Here is a 23,205-nt window from a genome sequence, read left to right as displayed (position 1 = left end):
ATAAATGAATACTCTGCCGAAATTCCCCAGAGGAGTCAAGTCTGTTATTGCTTACATTTGATATATGACTCAATCTGAGACTTGCTTTTGAACAAGTACACCTGTATTTTTTGGCAACCTCTTAAAGTTTTGTCATTCTTCAAATTCTAGTTCACTCTAAAACCTCGCAGTTAATGAACTAGAATTCCCTTCTTTTCTAAACACATATAAATTGTCTTAAACATGCAATGGAGGCAGATTATATTTACATAATTCAAAAGGCAACCTAGGCAACAATACCAGTTGCAACTTATTAAGAATCTAATAATAACTCATTTTTTCTCATTTTATAGACACACAGCACAGAAAGCAACTTTAGAAAGTGGCTTTTCCAAAGTCTTGGGAAAAAGTAGAATCTGAACTAGAACCTGGGCCTCCCTGACTCCAACTGCCATATTTTTTTCCACATCTCTAAACTGGATATTTATTTGAGGTAGTAATAGCAAGTCTAAGAAAAATAAGAAAGTAGGAAAAATGAAGCTAAGCCAGTTTTGTTTTATTCATGTATTTGACATACATTGACTTTTGTAATTAAAAGTAAACCCTCCCAGTTTTCTATTCCAATGAATGATAAGGCATTCACGTTAATGAGTGGCCCTTAAAGGTCCATGAAAAACATAAAATGTTTCTATGGGATGGGTCAACCACTAGTCAAACTTCCCAGGACATTGAGGGGGGAGTAATTTCTCATCAAATTGGTAAAAAACAAAAATCAAACCACAATACCCACAAGTGTAGCATAAAAACTACACAGAAGTCTTAAAAGAAAAGAAGACTGCTTTTAAAGCATGTCAAGTATGCTTTGGAGGGCTAGATCAGGTGATACAGAAAACTGACTCACAATTAAATTCAACAGCCATTTATTTGAGCAGATTCTTTTGTGCAGGAGATAACAAATGCTTTAAGTGCCAGTTAAAGCAAAGAATAATGTGGCAAATAACCTAATAGATTTGGGGTGTGGGGGAACAGAAACTTCAAGAACGCAATTAATTACAGTGTTTTTCCTTACAACATAACTTACCTAAGTCCTGACTTTTCTCCCAAGTATAGAACTCAAGTCTCCTTATTTACAAAACTTTCCTTGACAACTAATCACTTTACCCTGAAATACTATTATGACTTTTCAAGATATTCACCTGGCAATCTGTTATTTTATATTGCCATTAACTTTAAACAATTATTCATTAGCATCTTCAGTAGCAGTGTATAGCAAGTGTTTTACAGATAGTAGGCATACAATAAATGAGGATGAATCCCATTTGAGATGATTCTGAAATGTGCAAGGCTTGATCTAGAAAGTTCTGGCAGTCCTATGTAAATTCTGGGACTAAGAGGCTTTAGTTTTCCAACCGTAATTCTGGAAAGGCTCAGAACGATTTCTTTTCCCAAAACTCCAGGCCTCATATTTCATCATTTGCATTCACCAAATTGTGTACTGGAATGCTCACAATAATAAGTATTTCTGGATGAAATGAAATAATGGTATCTTGGATGTGCTTAAATATACTCCAGTGGACAAAGATTGAAAATTGTTCAAACTGACTGATGGACACATAGATGGTCATTTTATTATTCTACTAATAGAGTACCTGGTACTAAGCTAGTGCCCAGAAACAAGAGAACCGGACAAAACAGATCAACCAACCATATTCAGACATGAGACAGCAGGCAGCAGAGGACTGATATCATGAGGGAAGGAAAACAGGTTTTCTGGCAGATGTCACCTTCTAACCTCATAAGATTTTGTCTATCATGTAGGGAGAGAGAACCCAAGTATAGTATGGCAGCCTTGTTAAGTTTAGGAGAAAAAGATTAAAGTTCAGAGAAGCAGAAGCAGCTATTTGTGAAGTAGAGCACCAGTGATGTGGGAGACACACAGAGAAAAGTTCTAGAAACCTGCAGGAATTTCCCCTGAGTCTTACTGAATACTATGCAAATACACAGTGACACTCCATAAATACAGGCAAAGAATGACTGCTAGGGCTTTTGGCTACCCAGTTCATATAGGACTGGGAGACATTTCCGAGTTGACTAGCCAGAATGGAGAGACCTTGTTAAAGACCCAGGACATTCAGTGGCGATTTGAGAAGGGCTAAGCTAGCTTAACAGTTAAATCCATCCTAAAAAACATATAAAAAGCCTCAAAAGATCAGTAAGATCTCCAAGTAGCTTAACTGCCACCCAAAACAACCTTCAATATTCTTTAAAGGAAAAGGACAAAAATCAGACAATGGATAATGTAATACAATATTTAACATCCAATCTAAAATTACTAGACATGTGATATGGCCCAGCAATTCTATTCCTAGGTATTTATTTACTCAAGAGATATAAGACAACTGGAGAGTGAAATGAGATTAGAATCTAAAAAAGCAAAGTTCACTTTTTTTTACTTTTTATCTTTATAGATCTCTCGTTGGATTTTTTTTTTAAAATAAGAAGGTATTCAAGAATTAGTGTAAATTTTTAAAACGTACTATGGGAACGCACATGCCAGATCAGTTATTTATTGGGTACAGGGGAGGATATAGGAGAGTTGAGGGCAGAAGGTTTATAGAGTACAACAGATGTCTGACCTGAGCTTGAAAACCAAGTCAGATAAATTTCTTACATAAAAAAAGATAGCAGGGGAGTCACACTGAATACAGCAAATAACAAAGGAACCAAGGCATTAAATAGGAATTGTGGGTTCGATGTGTTCAAGATATGGAGAAAGTAGGTTCTAAATGCCAGGCCAGAGAGCTTGGACTTTGTTTTGGGAAAAAAAAAAAAAAATGTTATCAATGCAAATGATAAACTTCATTATGTAGGCGAAAGAGACTAGGGGAAGAGAAATGAGTTAGGGAATAGGCTTTTTTAATAGACAAGGAGGAGGACATGAGGGCCCCTAAAAAGACCAATGAGAGTAAAATAGAGTTAAATGAATTCCAGAGGCACTGGAAAACTATAATCAATAAAATTTGATGATTGAACAAATACAGAAAATGAAGAAACAATCCAGAAGAAGAAATAAAGAATTCAAGGTTTTCTACCTCATACAACTATACAAAAGATGATGGTAACTGTAATAAAGTTTAGCAAAGCAATAGCATGTTTGGCTTGGTAGGGGGGTGAGTGAGGCTTAGACATGAATTTGAGATTAAGAAGACATAATAGGCCTGGTGCAGTGGCTCATGCCTGTAATCCCAGCAGTTTGGGAGGCCGAGGCAGGCAGATCCTTTGAGGTCAGGAGTTTAAGACCATCCTGGCCAACATGATGAAACCCCGTCTCTAGTAAAAATACAAAAATTAGCTAGGCACGATGGTGTATGCCTGTAGTCCCAGCTATTCAGGATTGAGATGTGAGAATGGCTTGAACCCGGAAGGTGGAGGTTGCAGGGAGCCAAGATCACACTACTGCACTCCAGCTCAGGCGACAGAGCGAGACTGTGTCTCAAAAAAAATGATATAATAATAATCCAGGAGAAAAGTGACAAGACCTAAACCAAACTACTGTCATTGGGAATTACGAGGAGGGAAAAGAAATGACACACAAGGTAGAATATACTGGACTAGATAGAGACTGGCTATTAATGTTAGTGGGCAGGAAGAGTGAATAAACTCAAATACATGGTGGTGCCATTTACTGGAAGAAAAAAAAGGGCTCTTGACTTTCCCACGATTCAGTTACCTAAAAACCAGACTGCATTTTCATTTTTACAGCTAATAAAAAATTCATCATTTCTTACTAACTATAAATTATTATAGGACCTAAAATTTATTATAGGACCTAAAATTTATCTTCTTACGAATTTTCATACCTGCTAAATCTCACCAATCCAGAATGGTCTTCCTCTGGATGTATATTTTGTTACCTCATCATCTTTGAGATCCTTTTATATGTCATCTTCTCAGTGAAGACACCGACTGCTGTTTTAAGTCATGTCCCACTCTATTCCCTTACCCCGCTTTATTTTTCTCCATAGAGTGGAGAAAAATCTCCTAACTCATAATGTATTTCACTTATCACTCTCTACTAGAAGAATAACAAGCTCTATCAGCAGGGCTTTTTGTTTTGTTGTTTTTTTCCACTGTTAGATCTCCAGTATCTACAATAATGCGTAGAGCCGGACAAAATTCAATACTTTTTAAATGGATAGACACATGGATGAAAATAATTTTCAGAAGCGTTTTTTGAAAGATGTAGTACCCTTTCACCAGACTCTTTTAAAGAACCAAACCAAAACAAAACAAAACACCAAAAAACAAAAACTGCTTATCATCTACATTATCACACATTGAGACAGCCTCCAGTCTGACAGAAACAATGTGCAGGGCTCTCTGAATTGGGCAGATTTTTTTACCAGTCCTATCATTCTCTGGACTCAGGTGCCATCCTTGGAAGTGTGGCCAATAAGGGAGTAGTCTTCACTATCCAGAACTTATGTAATAACTCTGTTACCAATCCTATTAATAAGTGCTCATGCAACTATAATGTGAAGTAATGGATGCATGTAATATGCAAAGTTCAATAGTGAAAGGTCACCCATGTACATTTACAGAATAAAAACACACTGAAATCAAACTATACATGGGATGTTTTCAGAGGCTCAAGCAGAACAAAAAACATTAAGATCACTAGCATACTTCGTCAAGTTTATAAACTGAATGTAGAACAAGGTTTATTATTAGAAATACAGGGAAAAAGTGGCTAAAGTTCCTCTCTAGAAAATGAACACTCAGAACATATTAGCAAAAAGAAATAAACATGTGTTGAGGGAAACTTTCATGAGTCTGTAACTAATTCAGATCTCTTGTCACCTCTAAATTTGGTATGATTTAGATGCTTCTGTCCCTTACTGTAGGTTTCTTCTGCAAAGAAGCTGGATTTTAGAAGGGGCAAGTTGTGTTGAAGTTAAAAATTGCTAACCTCAAGTAGCTTTTCTCTTCTTCCTTTCCAGCTGGCACTAATTCATTAGTAATGAGCTGGTAAGAAGTATCACCATCAGATGAAATTATGTTGGGAGGGTGGAGGGGGAAGAGGAGAAGGAGATTTGATTATATTTTGGAGTGATTTTGTTTTCTTCAGTGAAAAAGATCAGTATCTTTACTATGTAATAATTAAATGTACTGAATTTTAGTACAGAAACTTTTTTTTTTTTTTTTTAAGAAACTCAGCCTCAATAATGCTAGTCTCTAACAAAAAAGAGGGTAGTAGTAGCAGTGAAAAGACAGGAAGAACGGGGGGAAAATCTCTGCTCTCAACAGAGTATACATTATGATAACATATTTGTTTAAATTATTTTCATTATGCTGAAATTAAATATGATGTGCAATTTAAAGATCTACTAAACTTCTATTTAAACATAAGCATATGAACACGTTTTAAAGGTAAACACAAATTATTTCTGAATTATCCCTGGAAGTTTCCTTCATTAATTTCACTAAAATTTCCAAGCCATAAAATAAAATGTCCAGAGAACCTTCAACTAGTCTGGCCCACTGGTCTGTGTAACTAATATGAAGAGATACTGTAATATACAATGGAATCTAAGATTTCTAAAATGGAAAATTCATTCATCAAAGAATAAATGATCTTTGAGGTACAGAGTCACTTAATAAGACTGCCACCATTGTTGAAGACTGACTCCCAACAGCTATAGGAAGGATGCTAGAAACAACACGAGGTGGAAACTAGGAAAGATCATGACGCATCTGACCTGTGTCCTCAGATGGAGCACTGTGGAAAAGGATATGCAGTCTGAGGCTAAGATGCTGTCACATAATACAGGGAAGTTAAGATACTCTAGAAAAACTCATGTGATAAATTCATAAGATTTAGAGAAGAGAAACAAGAGACAATAGAATTTCTGTCAGTAAGTGAGAAGAGGACAATTAACCACTGGCCTCAGTAATTACACTGCCTCTATTCTTCAGGACTATTAGAAACCACTCCAGATCATTTCTCCTTTATTTTTCCATTCTCTACTCCTAGATAAACCCCAAAGTAGTAGCTGGATGGAGCATAAACAGGGTTGAGACAGTATATTACTAAATAGCACAGACTTTAGAGCTGCAACACTTACGTCTGAATCCTGGCTGTGCAACTTATTAGCGTGTGACTATGGGTGAGTTACTTTGCCTCTCTGTGCAGCAATTTGTATAATAGTTATACCTAACGACCTCATAGGGTTGCCACGGAGATTAAATAAGTATTAAAAAGTGCTTAGAATAGTGTCTCGAACTACACAAGGGTTTATAACGGCACACATGACAATGAAGATACCACTGTCAAAACCAAACTTTACTTTTCTCAAAACCTTATATAACCACTATTTTTCAGGTTTTAAGAATATGAATTCACATAATCCTCTTAACAATTAAAGACGTTATTTTTATTCCCGTTGTACAAATGAGTTCTGCAGAAAAACCAAGAAACTTACTAGACCAAAGTAACATAACTAGAATAGTCTAGCACACAAATACACAACAGGCTGACTTCAATCTGCAGAACTATTTTCATATAAGAGATTTTAGGTAGCAGTTACTAGAATTGAGACTCTGGCAAAGAAGTAAAATATCAAGTAAAAAAATATATATATATATTTAAAAAATTACTTAAAAGCTTAGAAATGAAGTAAATACTTGGTTAAAAAAATTACTGATAATAACAGTTGTCCTTTATTAATTATCCCATAAGCTAGGTGCTTACGTAAGCATTAAATATGAATGATCTTATGAGATGATTACTACTGTTATCCTACTCTACAGATGAGGAAAGATTTTGGTGGTATTAAATAACTTGAAAGAAATCATATAGCTGAAAAGTGGCAGAGCAAACATTTAATTCCAGGTCTATCTGACACCAAAGCCTGTATCTTTAACAGATCACTCAAGCTGCTCTAAAGCAACGCACATTTTATTGAGGCCAGTCATTGAAACCTAAAACTTTCAATTTAGGAAAAGAATGCCCAAATTAAGAAAGAGCGTATGTTTTTTATTTAGTTCTCTGCCTTAACACACAGAGTCAAACACAGCAAAGTTCATGCATTGTCAGGACTACTTAGTTAACTGGTGTTTCTTGCAGTTACAGAATCAGAAAAGAAACAAACTGATTCTTAAAACTTTTCTGGAACACAAAAAGTGGGTCTCAAAATACCATTCCAAAACACCACAAACATGTAATTCTATTAGTGAACTGAAATAAAGAAAATAGAATTTTCACTGTTTCATGAGAAGTTATTTCTCTACCATGCCCACAGGAACATAAATTAATGAAGTTAAATTGTTGTTTCTGATTATTGCTTTTTATTTATAGGAACATGTCTAAATTAAGCAATAAAACAAATATAATAGTTCAAAATGCACAAGTAAATCTAATTTTAGTCATTGATTACAACAGTTCTTCAAAATAATCACAAAATTATCACTTAGAATGAAAAAAATTCATTTATTTTCAGTTTTACCCATAAAACTGAATTTAAAATGTCTAACTACATCACGATGTTCCTATCATTTTGCACTATATTTATGTGTCAAAACTCTTTGCACTACTTTTATTGAAAAATAACCAAATTAAATTGAATCCCATTATCAAAAAAATGTCTGTACTTTAAAGATTTCCAAAACTGAATACCTCAGTTAGCACTATATTTGTTACAAAAACAAGTGGCTATACCATCAAGAAAATCTAACTAGTTGAAAATTTAAGAGTTGAAAAGCAGAAGAATCACTACAGTTCTACATTCAGGAGCAATTACTATAAATATTTGTATTGTATTGCTCTAGATTTTGTCTTTAGATGACTTTCGTTGTTTTGTTTTATATAGTTGTGGTCATATTGCATATATAATTTTGCATGACTTGTTTCTTCACTTGGCATTATAATATGGTCAGGTTCTTAAGTTTATAAAGTTTTCTGAGACATAATGACTACATGTCACTGTAAGAGAAGGATGTACCACAGTTAACTTGTTAATCAACTCCCTATTATCACACCTTGGTGTATCAGAAGTGTGCAACACAACTTTTATTATACCTCAGATAGCAGTGAGTAACAATTTTTAAAAACTATTTTAATATATTAAAATGTGTGGGTTGAAAAAATGGTTATATTTAATATTTATTTTATTTGGGTTACTACTGGGTCTAAATACTTTCTCTTGAGTTTGTTAGTTACAGTATTTCCTTTTATGAGACTACTTTTCCCTATTTATCTACTGGAATCTCTGTGTGCTTATTGGCAATCTATATATCTATTTTATATAAAAGTAGTAAGACTTGGCCCTATTAACCACAAATATTTTTCCCAAGTTACTTGCTATTAATGTTTTTTTTTCTGTTAATATTCAAAAATTTAAACTTTTCACACAATAAAATCTGTCTTTCTCTTTAATTTCTTACATACCTATGAAACTTTGGATGTCTTCCACCATCTAGAAATGTGATAAATGCTCTTATATTTTTATCTGGCTTTATGGCTTGATTTTTTTTTTTTAAAGATGGAATGCTTTACAATTTTATGTTCTTTTATTTCAACAATTAAGGCCTGCTATAAGGAAAAAAATTAAAAACATACATAACTACACAGTGTAAAGGGCAAAAGTCCATGTTTTTCCCAAATTTAAACCAAGAGGTAATAACTGTCTGGGGTTCTTTTTTCTATGCATATACAAAAGCAGACGCAAAAGTACTTGTAACTTACCAACATTTCAACTCTTCCTCTCACCATCTCATAGCTCTTCCCTAATAAGGACTGAGAAATGCTAGACCTGGAGTATATTAACAGTAATTCTGAATGCCCAAGAAAATAGTCTTGATACAGTTTATCATCAAGATTCCCAGACTTAAAGAATTCTTTATTCAAGACATGACAGTTCAAAGACCTGGTAATTTTTGAAACACTATTTGGGAAATGCTGGCTTAGTTTTATTCTAATCACTACAGACAACTCAAAACTGTAATGTTTTTCTGAACATAAAGCATGTGAATCACATATTAAAAGAATGAAAGGCAACAAACTTACTTGGGATACACTGGTTCATAAAGGTACTTGTCCCCTCTTGTAGATGTAATATGAAAAAACAAGATGTATCCATTTGCCGTCTGAAAGAGAAATTTTATTAATCATGAATTAAAGAGTAAGGCTATAACTGTAACCTTGAATTTTAATTTTATAAATTCTTACTTTGAAAAAAATTTTACTCTCCAGTACCCTCCCTTGGAGAATTATAGCCTAATTATGCAAATAAAAGTCACTTGTTTAATATAACCCATGTTGAAAAAAAGGGTTTTTACAGATTTGAAAATATTTCAAAATATGTCAGTGAAATCAGTACTTCATAAAATATTCTAGACACGAATACTCTCAAATAAGTGTATTATTCAATAATGAGTAAGTCATTATTTTGCAAAATATATAGTACTTTTTGAACTCTGCACTAATATGGCAAATTATTATTCTAAGTTTATAAAGCAACAATACCACTTATGGCTTTATTACACCTTTAAGAGAAAATGCTTACTCAAAGTTTACACAGTATTAACTTCAGAACAGCATATTTATATATTTCAAAATCAATCTTTTGGTCTCTGATTTACTACAAAATATAGCCCAAGATACAGACATAAAACAGAGCAAACTTTTAATTTCCAAAATTTGAATATCAGCTAGTTCATTTTTCTAAGTTAACAAAATATTTTTTAAAAACAAATTGTAGGCTGGGCGCAGTGGCTTACGCCTGTAATCCTAGCACTTTGGGAGGCCGAGGAGTGCGGATCACGAGGTCAGGAGATTGAGACCATGGTGGCGAACATGGTGAAACCCTATCTCTACTAAAACAACACAAAAAAAATTGGCGGGGCGTGGTGGCGGGCGCCTGTAGTCCCAGCTACTCGGGAGGCTGAGGCAGGAGAATGCCGTGAACCTGGGAGGCGGAGCTTGCAGCGAGCCAAGATTGCACCACTGCACTCCAGCCTGGGCCACAGAGCAAGACTCCGTCTCAAAAAAAAAAAAAACAATTGTATTAAAAACAGTACTGTTACATGATCATGACATACATCTGTGTCATGACATACATTTGTGAAGTTCAAACAACCCTTTTACATTTCCGTAAGTATAAAATATTAGCTGTTTCTAGCCAAACATTTTTAGGCATAACAGAGTGAAGTGGCAGCGTTTTGCCCAAACTACTTTACAGTAATACTGAATTCCTATCATTTTAGAGGGAAGTGGGCATGTACTCCAAGTAGAACCAAAGAAAACCAAAGAAATTATCCAAGGTTTCAAATTTTTCTAATTCTGGCTTCCTGTTTTTCAAAGGAATGACCAAGAAAATACTTTAGTTTCTTCAGCAAAGCCAGGTGGTTTGCTTTCTTTTTGACTATTAACTTTACTATTTTATCATGTATTTGAAACTACAGTTTCAACACCGTTAAGATACAAAACAAAAAAGGTGAAAATTCTTCAGATAAGATCATCTTTCTAATTCTTTATGTGCAATTTTATGTTCTTGCAATATGGAGAATATGGAAGCAAAAGGAAAATGGCTTCAAATCAAATCATAACAAAAGTTTCACACATACTGCCCCTAACGTTTAAACTTTACTATTACCTTATATGAGCTAGAAAAGTAAAATAATATGATCTAGTGCTTAAGATGGATAACATTAACCTAAAAATGCTGTCTGAAATATTAGTTACTCAGGGCCAAAAGTTCAACATTTCAGAGTATCAAATGTTAATAATATACTCAGCATCTTAACAAGTGCTTAGAAGACTACAATGTCAGGGAGAATATGCATCATTTTGCACCAGCATTTAGAAATTTTATAAACACAGTGCACTAGCTGAAATGACAAATAATGGCTCAATTTACTATTTTGGTATTCTATATATCAATCTTCTTTACTAAATATCTAAGGCTTTGTAGGAATAGTAAATGCCATATACTTCCAGATCCCTAAGACATTTATTCTTGACATTTTATAAACAGTCCAGCCTTTGAACAATTTAAAAAGTGTTTGATAGTAAATGGATTATCCTTTAAAAGTAGCTTTATTTTTGTTGTTGTTGTTTTTCAGAGACAGGGTCTATATTGCCCAGGCTGAAGTGAAGTGGTACAATTTTGGCTCACTGCAGTCTCAACCTTTTGGACTCAAGTGATTCTGCTGCCTCAGCCTTCTGCGTAGCTGGGGCTACAGACGTGCACCACCAAGCTTGGCTCATTTTTTAAATTATTTTTAGAGATGAGGTCTTGCTATGTTGTTCAGGTTGGTCTTGAACTGCTGGGCTCAAGCAATCTTCCTAATTCAGCCTCCTAAAGTACTAGGATTATAGCCATGAGCCATTGCACCTGGCCAAAATGTAGCATCTTAATGTTGTTATACTAAATCTGTCATTATGCAGTGTTACAGTGGGCCTTCTCTTCGCATCCCCAAAATAATGCAAATAAAGCATATAACTATTGCTTAATCTGTAGGCAACAATCCTAATACCTTCTTTAAACATGTACACACACACACAAATACACCAAAACGAATGTTTCTAAGTAATTTGGAGTTCTTTTACCTGTTATCATATTTTAAATCAATCTATCTATCTATCTATCTATCTATCTATCTATCTATCTATCTATCTATCTATCTATCTATTTTTTTCTTTCTCCAAGGCACACTACTACTGGATTATGTAGTTTTAACCACAAGGGTCAAACAATTTCTGTAGGCAATTTAAATGACAGGTCTTCTTATCCCTTTCTTTTGTATATCCATGAATTAGGGTCATAGATCTACAGGGATAAAGGTTATCATAGATACACATGGATAAAGGAAAAAAAAAAATAAAAGAACATCACTACTTAAATAGAGGATAAAACAGATTTGTCTCTATAAATATACTTAGAATGAAATAACCAGAAACAAGAATTTAAAAGGACATTAACAAATGCATCAGAAATTCAGTCAGGTATGGATATTAAATTTTAATGTATAATTTTTCACCTGTAAATCTAATAATGGTAGGTTTGAAAAACCATACAAACTACCTCAGCTAATTCTACATTTTAGAAAGAAGAATGTGAAATCTGGAGGTAGTGATAGTTGATGTTATTATTATTGCATGTTTGTGTTTTGTTTTGGGCACTTGCCAAGTTTTGCCCTCTTTCCCAAAATTAAATATATTTTAAAAATTGTGATTGATGTATGGCATGTGCCATAAATTATAATTCCCTGTAAACAGTAAGAACTGAAATCCTACTGTCATGAGGCAAATGAAGTAGTATGTTTAATTAACGCTTTACCTGGAAGCAGCAATTCCAATACCTTCCTCTATAATTATCCAATTATTCTGTCACATATGCATTCACCAGATACTCCAGAATTCAAACCATAATGCATTTCTCCGTTAGGATATACTTTTTAAATTATGAAAGGACAGACATATGCATCTGGCTCCAATAACCTGAATGATGCATCAGGAAGATTACCATATTAATTTAAGAGATAAGAATTTGATGATTTAAAGATGTATCTTTTATCCCAACATATTGTCATGTGAGGCTTCAAATAACTCTGAAATAAGAGGCTAGCACTTTAAATTCTTCATGCTGGCCTGCAAATGATATTTTCTGTTTTCAATTTATTGTACATGTTCAAAATTTAAAAATACCTAAAATCAGTGACCCCATATCATACCACCCCCAAGCTAATAAACATTTTTGGTATAATCTTCTGGACTTTATACATACATAGATATGAATATATTTAAATGGAAATGATGAAAGCTATAAATCACTCTCAAATATACGCGATGAGGAGCTTTTGACGTGAATACTCATCAAAATTATTCCTAATACAACCACACACTATTTTATACCAGAGTACTAATTTGTTTCTTAAAAAGGCCAGACTTCTCCTACCAACTAAGAAGGAATAAGCTGAAGCTGATTTATAATCCCATCTGAAACAAGAACAACAACAACAACAACAAAAAGCAGACAAAATATATGAAATAGTTTTCAAAACATTGGCATCAAGCAATGAAGGCCAGTCATCCTTGAGAGATGAGAAACAACTGAAGTGAACCCTACTACTCTTACCCAGTTTACTGCCTTGTGAGAATTTCTGGGTCAGCACACTTAGAAGGGGCACTAAGACAAAGTCTGGCAGACTTCCAGAGTTGAGAAGAAGATGAAGAGTCCAGGAAGAGTAAGACAAACACGAGACATAATGAAAAATCAACCAATCAAAACAATGCATAACTCAATCAGATGTTAAAATTAGCACAAAAGGACATTAAAACCTTCTGCTATATTTCATATGTTCCACATATGAACTATACTCCATATGTTCCAAAGGTTAGACAATATAGAAAACCCAAACAAAACTCTAGAAACAGAAATAATAAAATATCTGAGATGAAAAAGGCATTGGCTGGATGAATGACAGGTTAGACATTGATCATAAAAGCACAGCAACAAAAATTATCCGTAATGAAACACACACCAAAAAACCCCCAAAATAAAACAGAAACAGAATCAGTGAACTGAGGGACAATTTAATGTAGCCCAATATACATATAAACAGAGTCCCCAAATGACAGGGGTAGGAGTCAGAAAAAAATAATTAAATTCAAATTTCATTTGCTTCACTTAAATTTCTTTAAAAGATAACAGGCTTTAAAACAAGAATAATAGCAGTATATGCTGGGGTTTATACCATGTATAAAAATAAAATGTGTATAATATATGTTTCCTGATCCCAACAGAACAAAACTAGAAACAAATAAAAAAAAATTATGGAAAGCCCACAAATATTTTGAAGCTAAACTGCATACTTCTAAATAACCCATGAATCAAAGGAGAAAAAAGGAAATTTAAAAAACACATCATACCAAAATTTGTGGGATGCTGCTAAAGCAACACTAAAGAGGAAATTTACAGCCTTAAAATACTTACATTAGAAAAAAAGGAAAATCTCAAATCAATGACATGCTTAAACTAGAAACAAATTACACTAGAGTAAATGACATCCAAAGCAAGTAGTGGGGGGTGTGGGAGCAAGCAAATAACAGAGCTCAGAATGGTAATCAATCAAATAGAAAACAGAAAAATTAAATCAATGAATAAAAATCTGGGGTTCTTTTGTTATTGTTTTAGAAGATCACTAAAACTGACATACTTCTGGTCATACCAATTAGGCAAAAAAGAACCACTAACAGATATCAAAGAGGTGACATCACTACAAATTCTAGAGGTATTGAAAGAAAAATGAGGTCACATTATTAATATGACAATAATTTTAACAACTTGGATGATATGGACAAATTCCTTGATAAACACAAACCACCAAAGTTCACTGAAAAGAATAGCCAATGTCTGTTAAAGAAATTATAATTCCAATTCAAATCCTTTCCACAAAGAAAACTCTAGGCTGAGATAGCATCACTGGTAAATTCTACCAACTCTTTAAGAAACAAATAATATCAGTTCAATACAAACTCTTTCAGAAAACCGAAGAGAAGGAACCACTTCCTATCTCATTTTATGAGGTCAGCATTACCCTCACAACAAAACCAGACAAAGACATTATAACTATAGGCCAAGATCCCTCATTAACATATTCTAAACAAAATTATAGCAAATTAAGTTCAACATTATTAAAAAAAATACATCACAATCAAATGGGGTTTATCCAAGAATGCATGGTTGGTTTAACAAAGTTCAACAAATGTAATTTACCTTATTAACAAACTAAAAAAGGAAAACCATGACAGTCTCAATACATTGCATTAAAAGCATTAGACAAAATTCAACACCCATTCCTGATTAAAAATTCTCAGTAAATTAGGAAGAAATGGGAAACTTCCATAACTTGATGAAAGAGATTTATGAAATATTTAGAACATCATTCTTCATGATGAAAGACTGAATGCCTTCATCATATTTAACACTGTCTAATCAGTAAATTCAGACAAGAGAAAGAAAAGGTATATAAATTGGGGAGAAAAAGTAAAACTGTTTTTTATATGGTCATTTCCATAGGAATCCCAATGGAATTGACTACAATAAGTGAGTTTAGTATGACTGCTGGACACAAGACGAATACAGAAAAATCAACTGCATTTTTATATACTAATAAGAACAATTAGAAAATGAAAAAAAAATCAGTAACATTAAAGTTGTGAAATACTTAGGGATAAATCCGGCAAAAGAGATGAAATACCTGTACACTGATAACTACAAAACATTGCTGAAAGTAAAAATACTTAAACAGAGAAATACATCTTGTTTATATTGCTAAGATAGCAACTCTCCCCAAATGGATCCAAAGATTCAATGTAATCCCAAACAAACTCCCAGCAGACATTTCTGTATAAATTGATGAGATGAACATAAAATTAATACGGAAATACAAAGGCCTACAATAGCAAAAGCAACTTTGAAAATGAACAAAGTTGGAGATCTAACACTGTGTGATTTCAAAAATTATTATATATCTAGAGTAATCAAAATGATGTTAAATATATACAAATAGATCATGGAACAGAATAAAGAATATGGGAATAAACCCACACATATATACACAACTGATTTTTGACAAAGGTGCAAAAGATATGCTGTGTAGAAGGGATAACCTTTTCAATTAATTATACTGGAACAGATATCAAGATGTAAAAGATGAACTTACTCAACAATAAAAAATCAAGGAACCCACCTAAAAAAAATGGGCAAAAGATTTGAACACACACACCAAATAAGACACACAAATAACAAATAAACAAATGAGAAAAATGTTCAACATCATTAGTTATTAGAAAAATGCAAGTTAAAACTATAATGGGATACCACTACACCACTACCAGAATGGCTAAAATTAAAAAGGCATACCCTATCACATGTTGGCAAAGATAGAGGAAAATAGAAACTCTCATACACTGCTGGTAGGAATGTAAAATGGTATAACTACTTCAGAAAAAAGTTTGGCATTTCCTTTAAAAGTCAAATATACTTCTACCTTATAATGTAGCTGTTCCACGCACGGATATTTACCCAAGAGAAAAGGAAATATGCATCCGTACAAAGACCTGTACATCAATGTTCATGTAGTTTTGTTTGTTACAGCCCCAAACTGGAAACAACTCAAACTGTCCATCAACAGATGAATGGATAAACCAACTGTGAGAAATCCGTAAAATAAACTAATACTCACAATGAATTACTGATTCACAACAAAATGGATGAATCTCAAAATATGCTGAGAGAAACTAGAAAAAATAAGTATATATTGTATGACTTAATTTATATAAAACCAGAAAACACAAAGTAACTGGCAGTGATAGAAAGCAGATCAGTCGTTGGTTTTGAGAGAGATGAGGATAGTTAAAACAGTAAAGCAATTTTTTTCTTCACATCCCATTAAAAAAGTGTCAGTGAGATTTCTTTTTAAGATACAAATTGATAAGGAGAAGGCTATGGCTCTATTAATGATGCAGAAATAGAGCTTTTAAAATATTACTAACATTTCATTATTAGCCATGTATTCTTGCGCAGGTTACTCAATCTCTCTGTACCCTAGTTTGCTCAACTGTATGATGGGAATATAAAAGTATCCATCTTGAGAGGACTGTTATGAATAATAAATTAATTTTAATACATGTAAAACACTTATAATAGTGCCTAGAACACAGACACCTCCCAAAATTTACTACTATAATTATAAAATTTAACCTTCAAGTACATAGTTAATTCATATTCAATATATTTCATACAAGGATAAAAAACTATACAGTATATTTGAGGAAAAGAATCATTCAATTAGTAAAGTTTCAGAATGCAATAAATCTTCGGTTACCTAGAAAGTTCGCTTATCCAGGCCAGGTGCAGTGGCTCACACCTGTCATCCCGGCACTTTGGCAGTCTGAGGTGGGCATATCGCTTAAGCCCAGGAGATTGAGACCAGTCTGGGCAACACAGCAAGACCTCATCTTTCATTAGCTTTACAAAGGTGGTTTAGTTTTGAGGAAGGGCCATTATCATTTAAACTGTAAATTTCTCCTAAAGATGGCATGGCCCAGGCCCAGGAACGACTAAGGGCAGTTGGGAGGTTAAAGGCAAGATGGGGGTTAGTTAGATTAGATTTCTTTTACTGTTATAATTTTCTCATTGTTATTTTTGCAAAGGTGGTTTCAAGATCAATAAATTACCACTGACTGCAAATGTGCTGTATGCAAATTATGAATAGGATAATTTTTATATTCAGTATATAATTAAAACTCTTCCTCATCTTTCAAAGAAGAGTTCAGTGAAAGTTCAAGCAACTGGTACACTAGTTTTTACATCTGATTGCTCCATCTTATTTGTAGGCCATTTTGTATGCAGTTTTCCCCCCTAAAATTCTCACAGACAGTAAAGAGGGAACAGTCTGATAGCTTTTTATATCAGAAATAATTTCACATTAATTTATTAAGTGACTACCTTTTATATTACTCTAATATTAAGACAACAAAGAAGTTAGAAGAAATTATACTTGCCTTAAGTTGAAGAAATAAAGTACATACAAGAGTAAAAAAATAATTTAATATTTTTGGCTACTGAAAATCCAATTTTTATTTCACTTATTTATTACTTATAGTTGTTAGATATGAGTTCTAAATTTCTCTTCAAAGAATCAATATGTCAGTATGTTCAATTTCTTTGCCTTCTACTTTTAAACTTAACTTCCTCATAAGGCAATCTTCTTCGATTACCTGCTCCACCCTGACTCATTCCATCCTGATTCATTCCGATTACCTGCTCATTCTCCACCCTGACTCATTCTGATTTCCTGCTCTGCCATAACCATTTTTCCCGCCAAATCACTCACCCCGTTACTCTCTTTAAATTAGCCAACTGGAATTAGTTTAGCCTGTGTGGTCTAACCCTAGCCAACAGGGGAGAACAACACAGCAGCAGGGGCCACGTGCGTCAGGGATAAGAATCCCTTCCCCTCCCTTGTCCAAGTGTGGGCTCACCATTGCTCCATCTGTAAGGGTGCACCCTTCTACATTGCCTTGCTGAGAATTAAAAAGAAAATTTTATATTTGAGTGCTATTTCTTTTGTGGCACCGAAACTTTAACATAGTTGTAAACCAAAAAGTATCTGAGACAGGTCTCAATCAATTTAGAAGTTTATTTTGCCAAGGTTAAGGATATGCTCGGAAGAAAAAAATACAGAACCACAGTGACAGTCTGTGATCTGTGCCTTTCTCCAAAGATGAATTTGAGGGTGTCAATATTTAAAGGAGAAAAGTGGGCTGTAGGGGAGAGAAGGAGGGTATGGTAATCCACAAGTTCCACGAGAAAAGAGCAAGTAGAGGAATAGTCAATTATGTATTCATCTGGCATCATTAAACAGGCACTTTACATAAGATAAGGTGAACACAAGTAGTTACCTGTGGAGTAGCTAACCTAACCTTTTATCTGTAGTTATCAGCTTAGGAACAAAAGGAAAGGCAGTTTCTTACGTGACTGGGCTTTCAGCTTATTTTTTCCCTTTTGGCGTGGTGAATTGGGGTCCTAAGTTTTTATTATCCTTTCACCACTGTCTTAGTTCTAGAACTTTGTGGAGATGTTAAGATAAATATAATATTAGTCATAGTAATCTGGCTTGTATTAAATATATTGAGTAAATGCTGACTTGCTTCTATTGACTTAATTCATCCTTACTTGGGTTATTTAAAACATGAATTAACATTTTAGCTTATATGAATTTTAAAATTCATATAGGATCATAAATGAATTTTTGTTAAATGTTTTTTGTTATGAATGACAAATTTCTCCATGTTCAATGAAAAAAACCCAAGAAACACAGAAAGTAACAAAAATAAACTGCCAATAGTTTCACTATTCACAGATAATCATTATTAATTTTTATGTAGTCCTTATGTCTTTTCCAGGGACATTTGCAGAAACTCTCATATTTTATAGCATATTAGACTTCTACTGAAGTCTGTCTGTTTTTAAATCCAAACTGATGATACTGTAAATGACTGCTAATGTAACTGGTTGATGAGCAGTTGATAAATCTGTGAGTTTCTTAAGTAGAGGGTTATCTAAAATATAATTTTTTCTTCATATAAAGCTATCACACAGTTTTATAATCTGCTTTTATGGTATTTTACCACAAATGTATAAACTTGACATTCTTCTGTAATTTGATTTTAAATGTCTGCATTGGATTCTAACTCAGAAATGAGTAAATTTTTAAATTGATAAATACATACAGGAACTTTTATTATTTTCACACAAAATTGGAATCTTAATTTACACATTACCATGCCATTTGATTTTTTTTTCCACTTAAGAGTTTTCTGATGGTTCTTCCACATTCATAGATACACTTATTATTATTTTTAGTATTTGTGTGATATTCCAAAGTATGGAAATTTCATATTTACTTTGCTATTCCTTTCTTGATGGACCTTTGGCAACTACAGATGATGCTGTAACAAACATTTTTATATACATATATATATCTCTCTCCTTAAGTGTGTGTGTGTATATATATATCTCCTTATGTTTTGGTGCATATATATTTTGTGGGGTACTTTCCTTTAGGTAGGATTGCCAAGTCAAAGTGTACATATATGCACATTCATTTCAATAAGTATTGCCAAATTTTTCAAAAAAATTATATTAATTCCCAGTATCACTCTAATTGTTCTTAGAATTCCTGTTTATGCCTGCATTAGATTGGTGAAAAACGGTCTTATTTTAATTTCCATTTGTTTCCTTGCTAGTGATGCTTATCTTTTCATTTTTATTGGCGCTTCATACTTCTTTCTTCTGCAAGTTGCCTTGTTTGTCCATTTATCAATAGGATGGTCTTCCGTAGGGAGTTTTTATTAGTATTAATATGAATATTAATACACATAATTGTCCCTAAGCATTGCAAATACCTAACATGGATGATATGGTCATCACGTTTCATTTTCTTGTTTAGACTTGTTTATCATCTATCTCTCACTAACCTAGGAATTAGTTACATGTCCACTTGCTTGTCCTGTTCACTGTAGCTCCAATACCAAGGCATTCCCATATTAAATGAAATAAACTAACTGAACATACCATTACTTAACTGAGATAAAGGACATCCTATCTAGGTACAGGATTGTTAGAGATTCTTTTTTCGTGGCTATGAGATACTGTTCTAATGTTCCTTTAAGTTTCTATGGTTAGTGGTGAGAAGTCTATTGTTAATGTGATTCTCTTTCTCTTTTCTCTGAATGATTTTTCTCATGACTGAAATTCAGTTATTTCTGTACATTATCTCTAGATATGTATGTTTTTTCATTAAACTTTTCCCACACAGCCCCACCCGCAATCAAATGTATCTAAGTCTCAGCCTTTTCAATCTGACAACCTCAAGTGTTTCTAAACTAGGGAAGTTTCTTCTATTATTTCCTAAACTAACACTTGTTCTGTCTTGTTTTCTTTCTTTTTTTTTTTGTTTCTATAACACTCATTCGCAAACCTCTTGAATTTGTTCCTGCAGGTCGCTTATCTTTTCAAAAATAATTTTATTTCTATGTGTCTTACATTATGAAATTATTTCTCTTTGATCTTCTGGAACAAAAGATTCAGCTCTCACAAGGGGTTATTTATCAGTTCATCTGTTGAATTTTTCTCTTAGGAAATTTTTAGCTCTGAAAAATTCTGAGTATGTTCTAATTACATTTTCTGAAAGTTCTTAATAATTTTCTTCTTAATTTACTACAATCTTCTGTCTCATCCCTGTGGCTCATCAGTAGGAGCCACATATTTTACTTGTTTAGTTTGGTCTTACATCGTAAAGTTAATGAGCTCCCTTAGTGATTTTTTTTTTTTGCTGTGTTCCATTAGCCACCTGTAGAGGTTAGGCTTTGATGTGGTATCTGGCAAGGCAAACCTACAGATGCTGGATAAAATGACAGTTTGCGGAGGCAGACAAGCTCACACACTGCTGAGCTGAGGCTTCAGCTGTCTCCTCTCAGGCACTGTCTCTGAGTGGAAGGGCCAGCTTCCTCAGACCATGAGGTGTAGCAGCAACTGAGTTCACCAGTGCAACCTCTATTCTAAACCTGCAGCAGTCAACAGAGTTTTATGGGAAGCCCTGCTAATGTCCATTTCCAGAAGCAGACACATTCATCCTTCTTCTGAAGCAAAACCACAAGATTCCACTTTTTTAAGCTCACTTAGAGAACTCTGAAATCTCAGATCCTGGCTCAGTGCCTTAAGGAGTGGCAAAGCAAACCTTTCCCTCTGCCTGGTCCTTCAGCACCTATTCTGTCCCTAAAGAACTTGATATCTTGATGATTCTGACTTTACGCTTATGTTTACTATACTCCCGAGAGGAGAAGATCAGGTTGGAGGTTAGTCCTTCTATCTTCTCGAATTTAGAAATTAACTTAAACCATTTCTACCAGTTGTTCAAAGTTTTTGTTTTTAGCCTCTGCCTGCAAAACAGGTTCTTTATTTTCATTTCTTTCATTATGATGTAAAGTAATACAGGCTGGGTGCAGTGACTCATGATCGTAATCCGAGGATTTCGGGAGGCTGAGGTGGGCAGGTCGCCTGAGGTCAGGAGTTAGAGACCAGACTGGCCAACATGGCAAAACCCTGTCGCTACTAAGAATACAAAAATTAGTCGGGCCTGGTGGTGAGGACCTGTAATCCCAACTACTTGGGAGGGTAAGGCAGGGAGAACTGCTTGAACCTGGGAGGCTAAGGTTGTAGTGAGCCAAGATTGCGCCACTCCACTCCAGTCTGGGCGACAGAGCAAGATGCCGTCTCAAAAAACAAACAAACAAAAATATATAAAATAATAATAATAAAATAAATAAATAAATAAAATAATATAGACAGAAAGCCATTAGTTATTTGGTAACAGTTTAGAAAGGTCACTGATATTTTTGTATGTTTAGCAAGACATTTAGGAGGAGAGGAGCCTGAATTCTGCTACAGTGTAAATGTAAACAATTACCGGCCCTTACTCCAGAGGTCACAAGATTTGCAACTTCCCCAATTACTCCTGCAGGTAACATCACTATTGTAGAAGCTAAGATTGGCCTTTTCAGCTATCTCTTCAGGATTTCACATTTCCGATGGCTGAGGGCTCCACGTGGACCCACCAACTGGTCCTGGTCCTGTAGTCCTATTCAGAAGCGGACTCAACATGAAGACCATTTTCCACACCTATGATTGCCTCCCTAACCAATCAGCAGCACCCATTCCCTGCCCCACCAAACTATCCTTGAAAAACCCTAGCCTCCAAATTTTGGGGAAGACTGATTTCAGTAATAAAACTCTGGCACTTCTGTTCAGCCAGCTCTTCATGAATTAAACTTTCTCTACTGTAATTCCTCTGTCTTGATAAATCAACTGTATCCAGGCAGCAGGCAAAATGAAACTGTTGGGTAGTTACAATAGTTTTAATGGATATATCTGGGTTCATTCCATCTTTATATAATGCTTAGGATTTTATATATAAAAATGAAATTAGACTCAAAAAATCATAAAAGGAGTATTAAGACAATTTTATATTACATGGTTAAGAACTCTACTGCACAGTAGTAAACAGTAAGTAGGTCATGGCAGACCAACTCTCCCAACAGCTAGAAAAAGGCAGAAAACATAAAAAATTATATTTTTAAAGGCATCGGGCAAGCTATGAAATCAATAAGGCCTAGATGGATTAAAATTCATAGTAGGAAGACTGTTCAGAGGTAAGCTGATTTTTTTTTCCTCTAAGAACATTCACCAATTCTGGGCACAGGCTAAGAAAGCAGCAGACTTAGTTCAGGCAGAAGGCCTGCTGGAGCTAACAAAATCAGCAAAGCTCTTGGCAGTTACATAGGGTTGAAGAAATAATCAGACTTGAAATGCCTCAACTCCACAGTCAATTTTTCCCACAAGACATCTGCTGAACTTAGAAGCTGCAGACGGGGCTCAAGGGCTCGAAAGCAAACTTCAGAAAGGCAAAGTAAAATTTCCGGCATTTCTGAGATGCACAGGTATCCATACTAATTGGAGACCTGATGTGCCTCAAACACATAGCCAGTGACAAAGATTCTGTGCTTAGTCAAACTTCAGTCAGGCTCCTCAACCACCTTCTCCTAGGTCTATCTGTGCTTTTCCTTGTAAAATCCAGTTTAGCAAGACCCCCATAGTC

At 34.3% G+C, this 23,205-nt stretch overlaps 1 protein-coding gene across 4 annotated transcripts in view; it reads right to left on the bottom strand.

Moving 5' to 3' along the window:
* Positions 1-23,205, bottom strand: part of RIC1 (RAB6A GEF complex partner 1) — a 165,408-nt gene that overhangs the window by 83,973 nt on the left and 58,230 nt on the right. For all 4 annotated transcript variants that reach the window (XM_011988383.1, XM_011988384.1, XM_011988385.1 and 1 more), the window contains exon 3: positions 9,044-9,123. In XM_011988383.1, coding sequence (XP_011843773.1) covers positions 9,044-9,123 — 80 coding nt within the window. The remainder of the gene's footprint in view (positions 1-9,043; positions 9,124-23,205) is intronic.

This window comes from Mandrillus leucophaeus, unplaced genomic scaffold, assembly GCF_000951045.1.
Source record: "Mandrillus leucophaeus isolate KB7577 unplaced genomic scaffold, Mleu.le_1.0 Scaffold329, whole genome shotgun sequence".
Classification (NCBI taxonomy): domain Eukaryota; kingdom Metazoa; phylum Chordata; class Mammalia; order Primates; family Cercopithecidae; genus Mandrillus; species Mandrillus leucophaeus.
The sequence above is the reverse complement of the archived record's forward strand: the minus strand, read 5'-3'. Positions and strand labels throughout refer to the sequence as shown.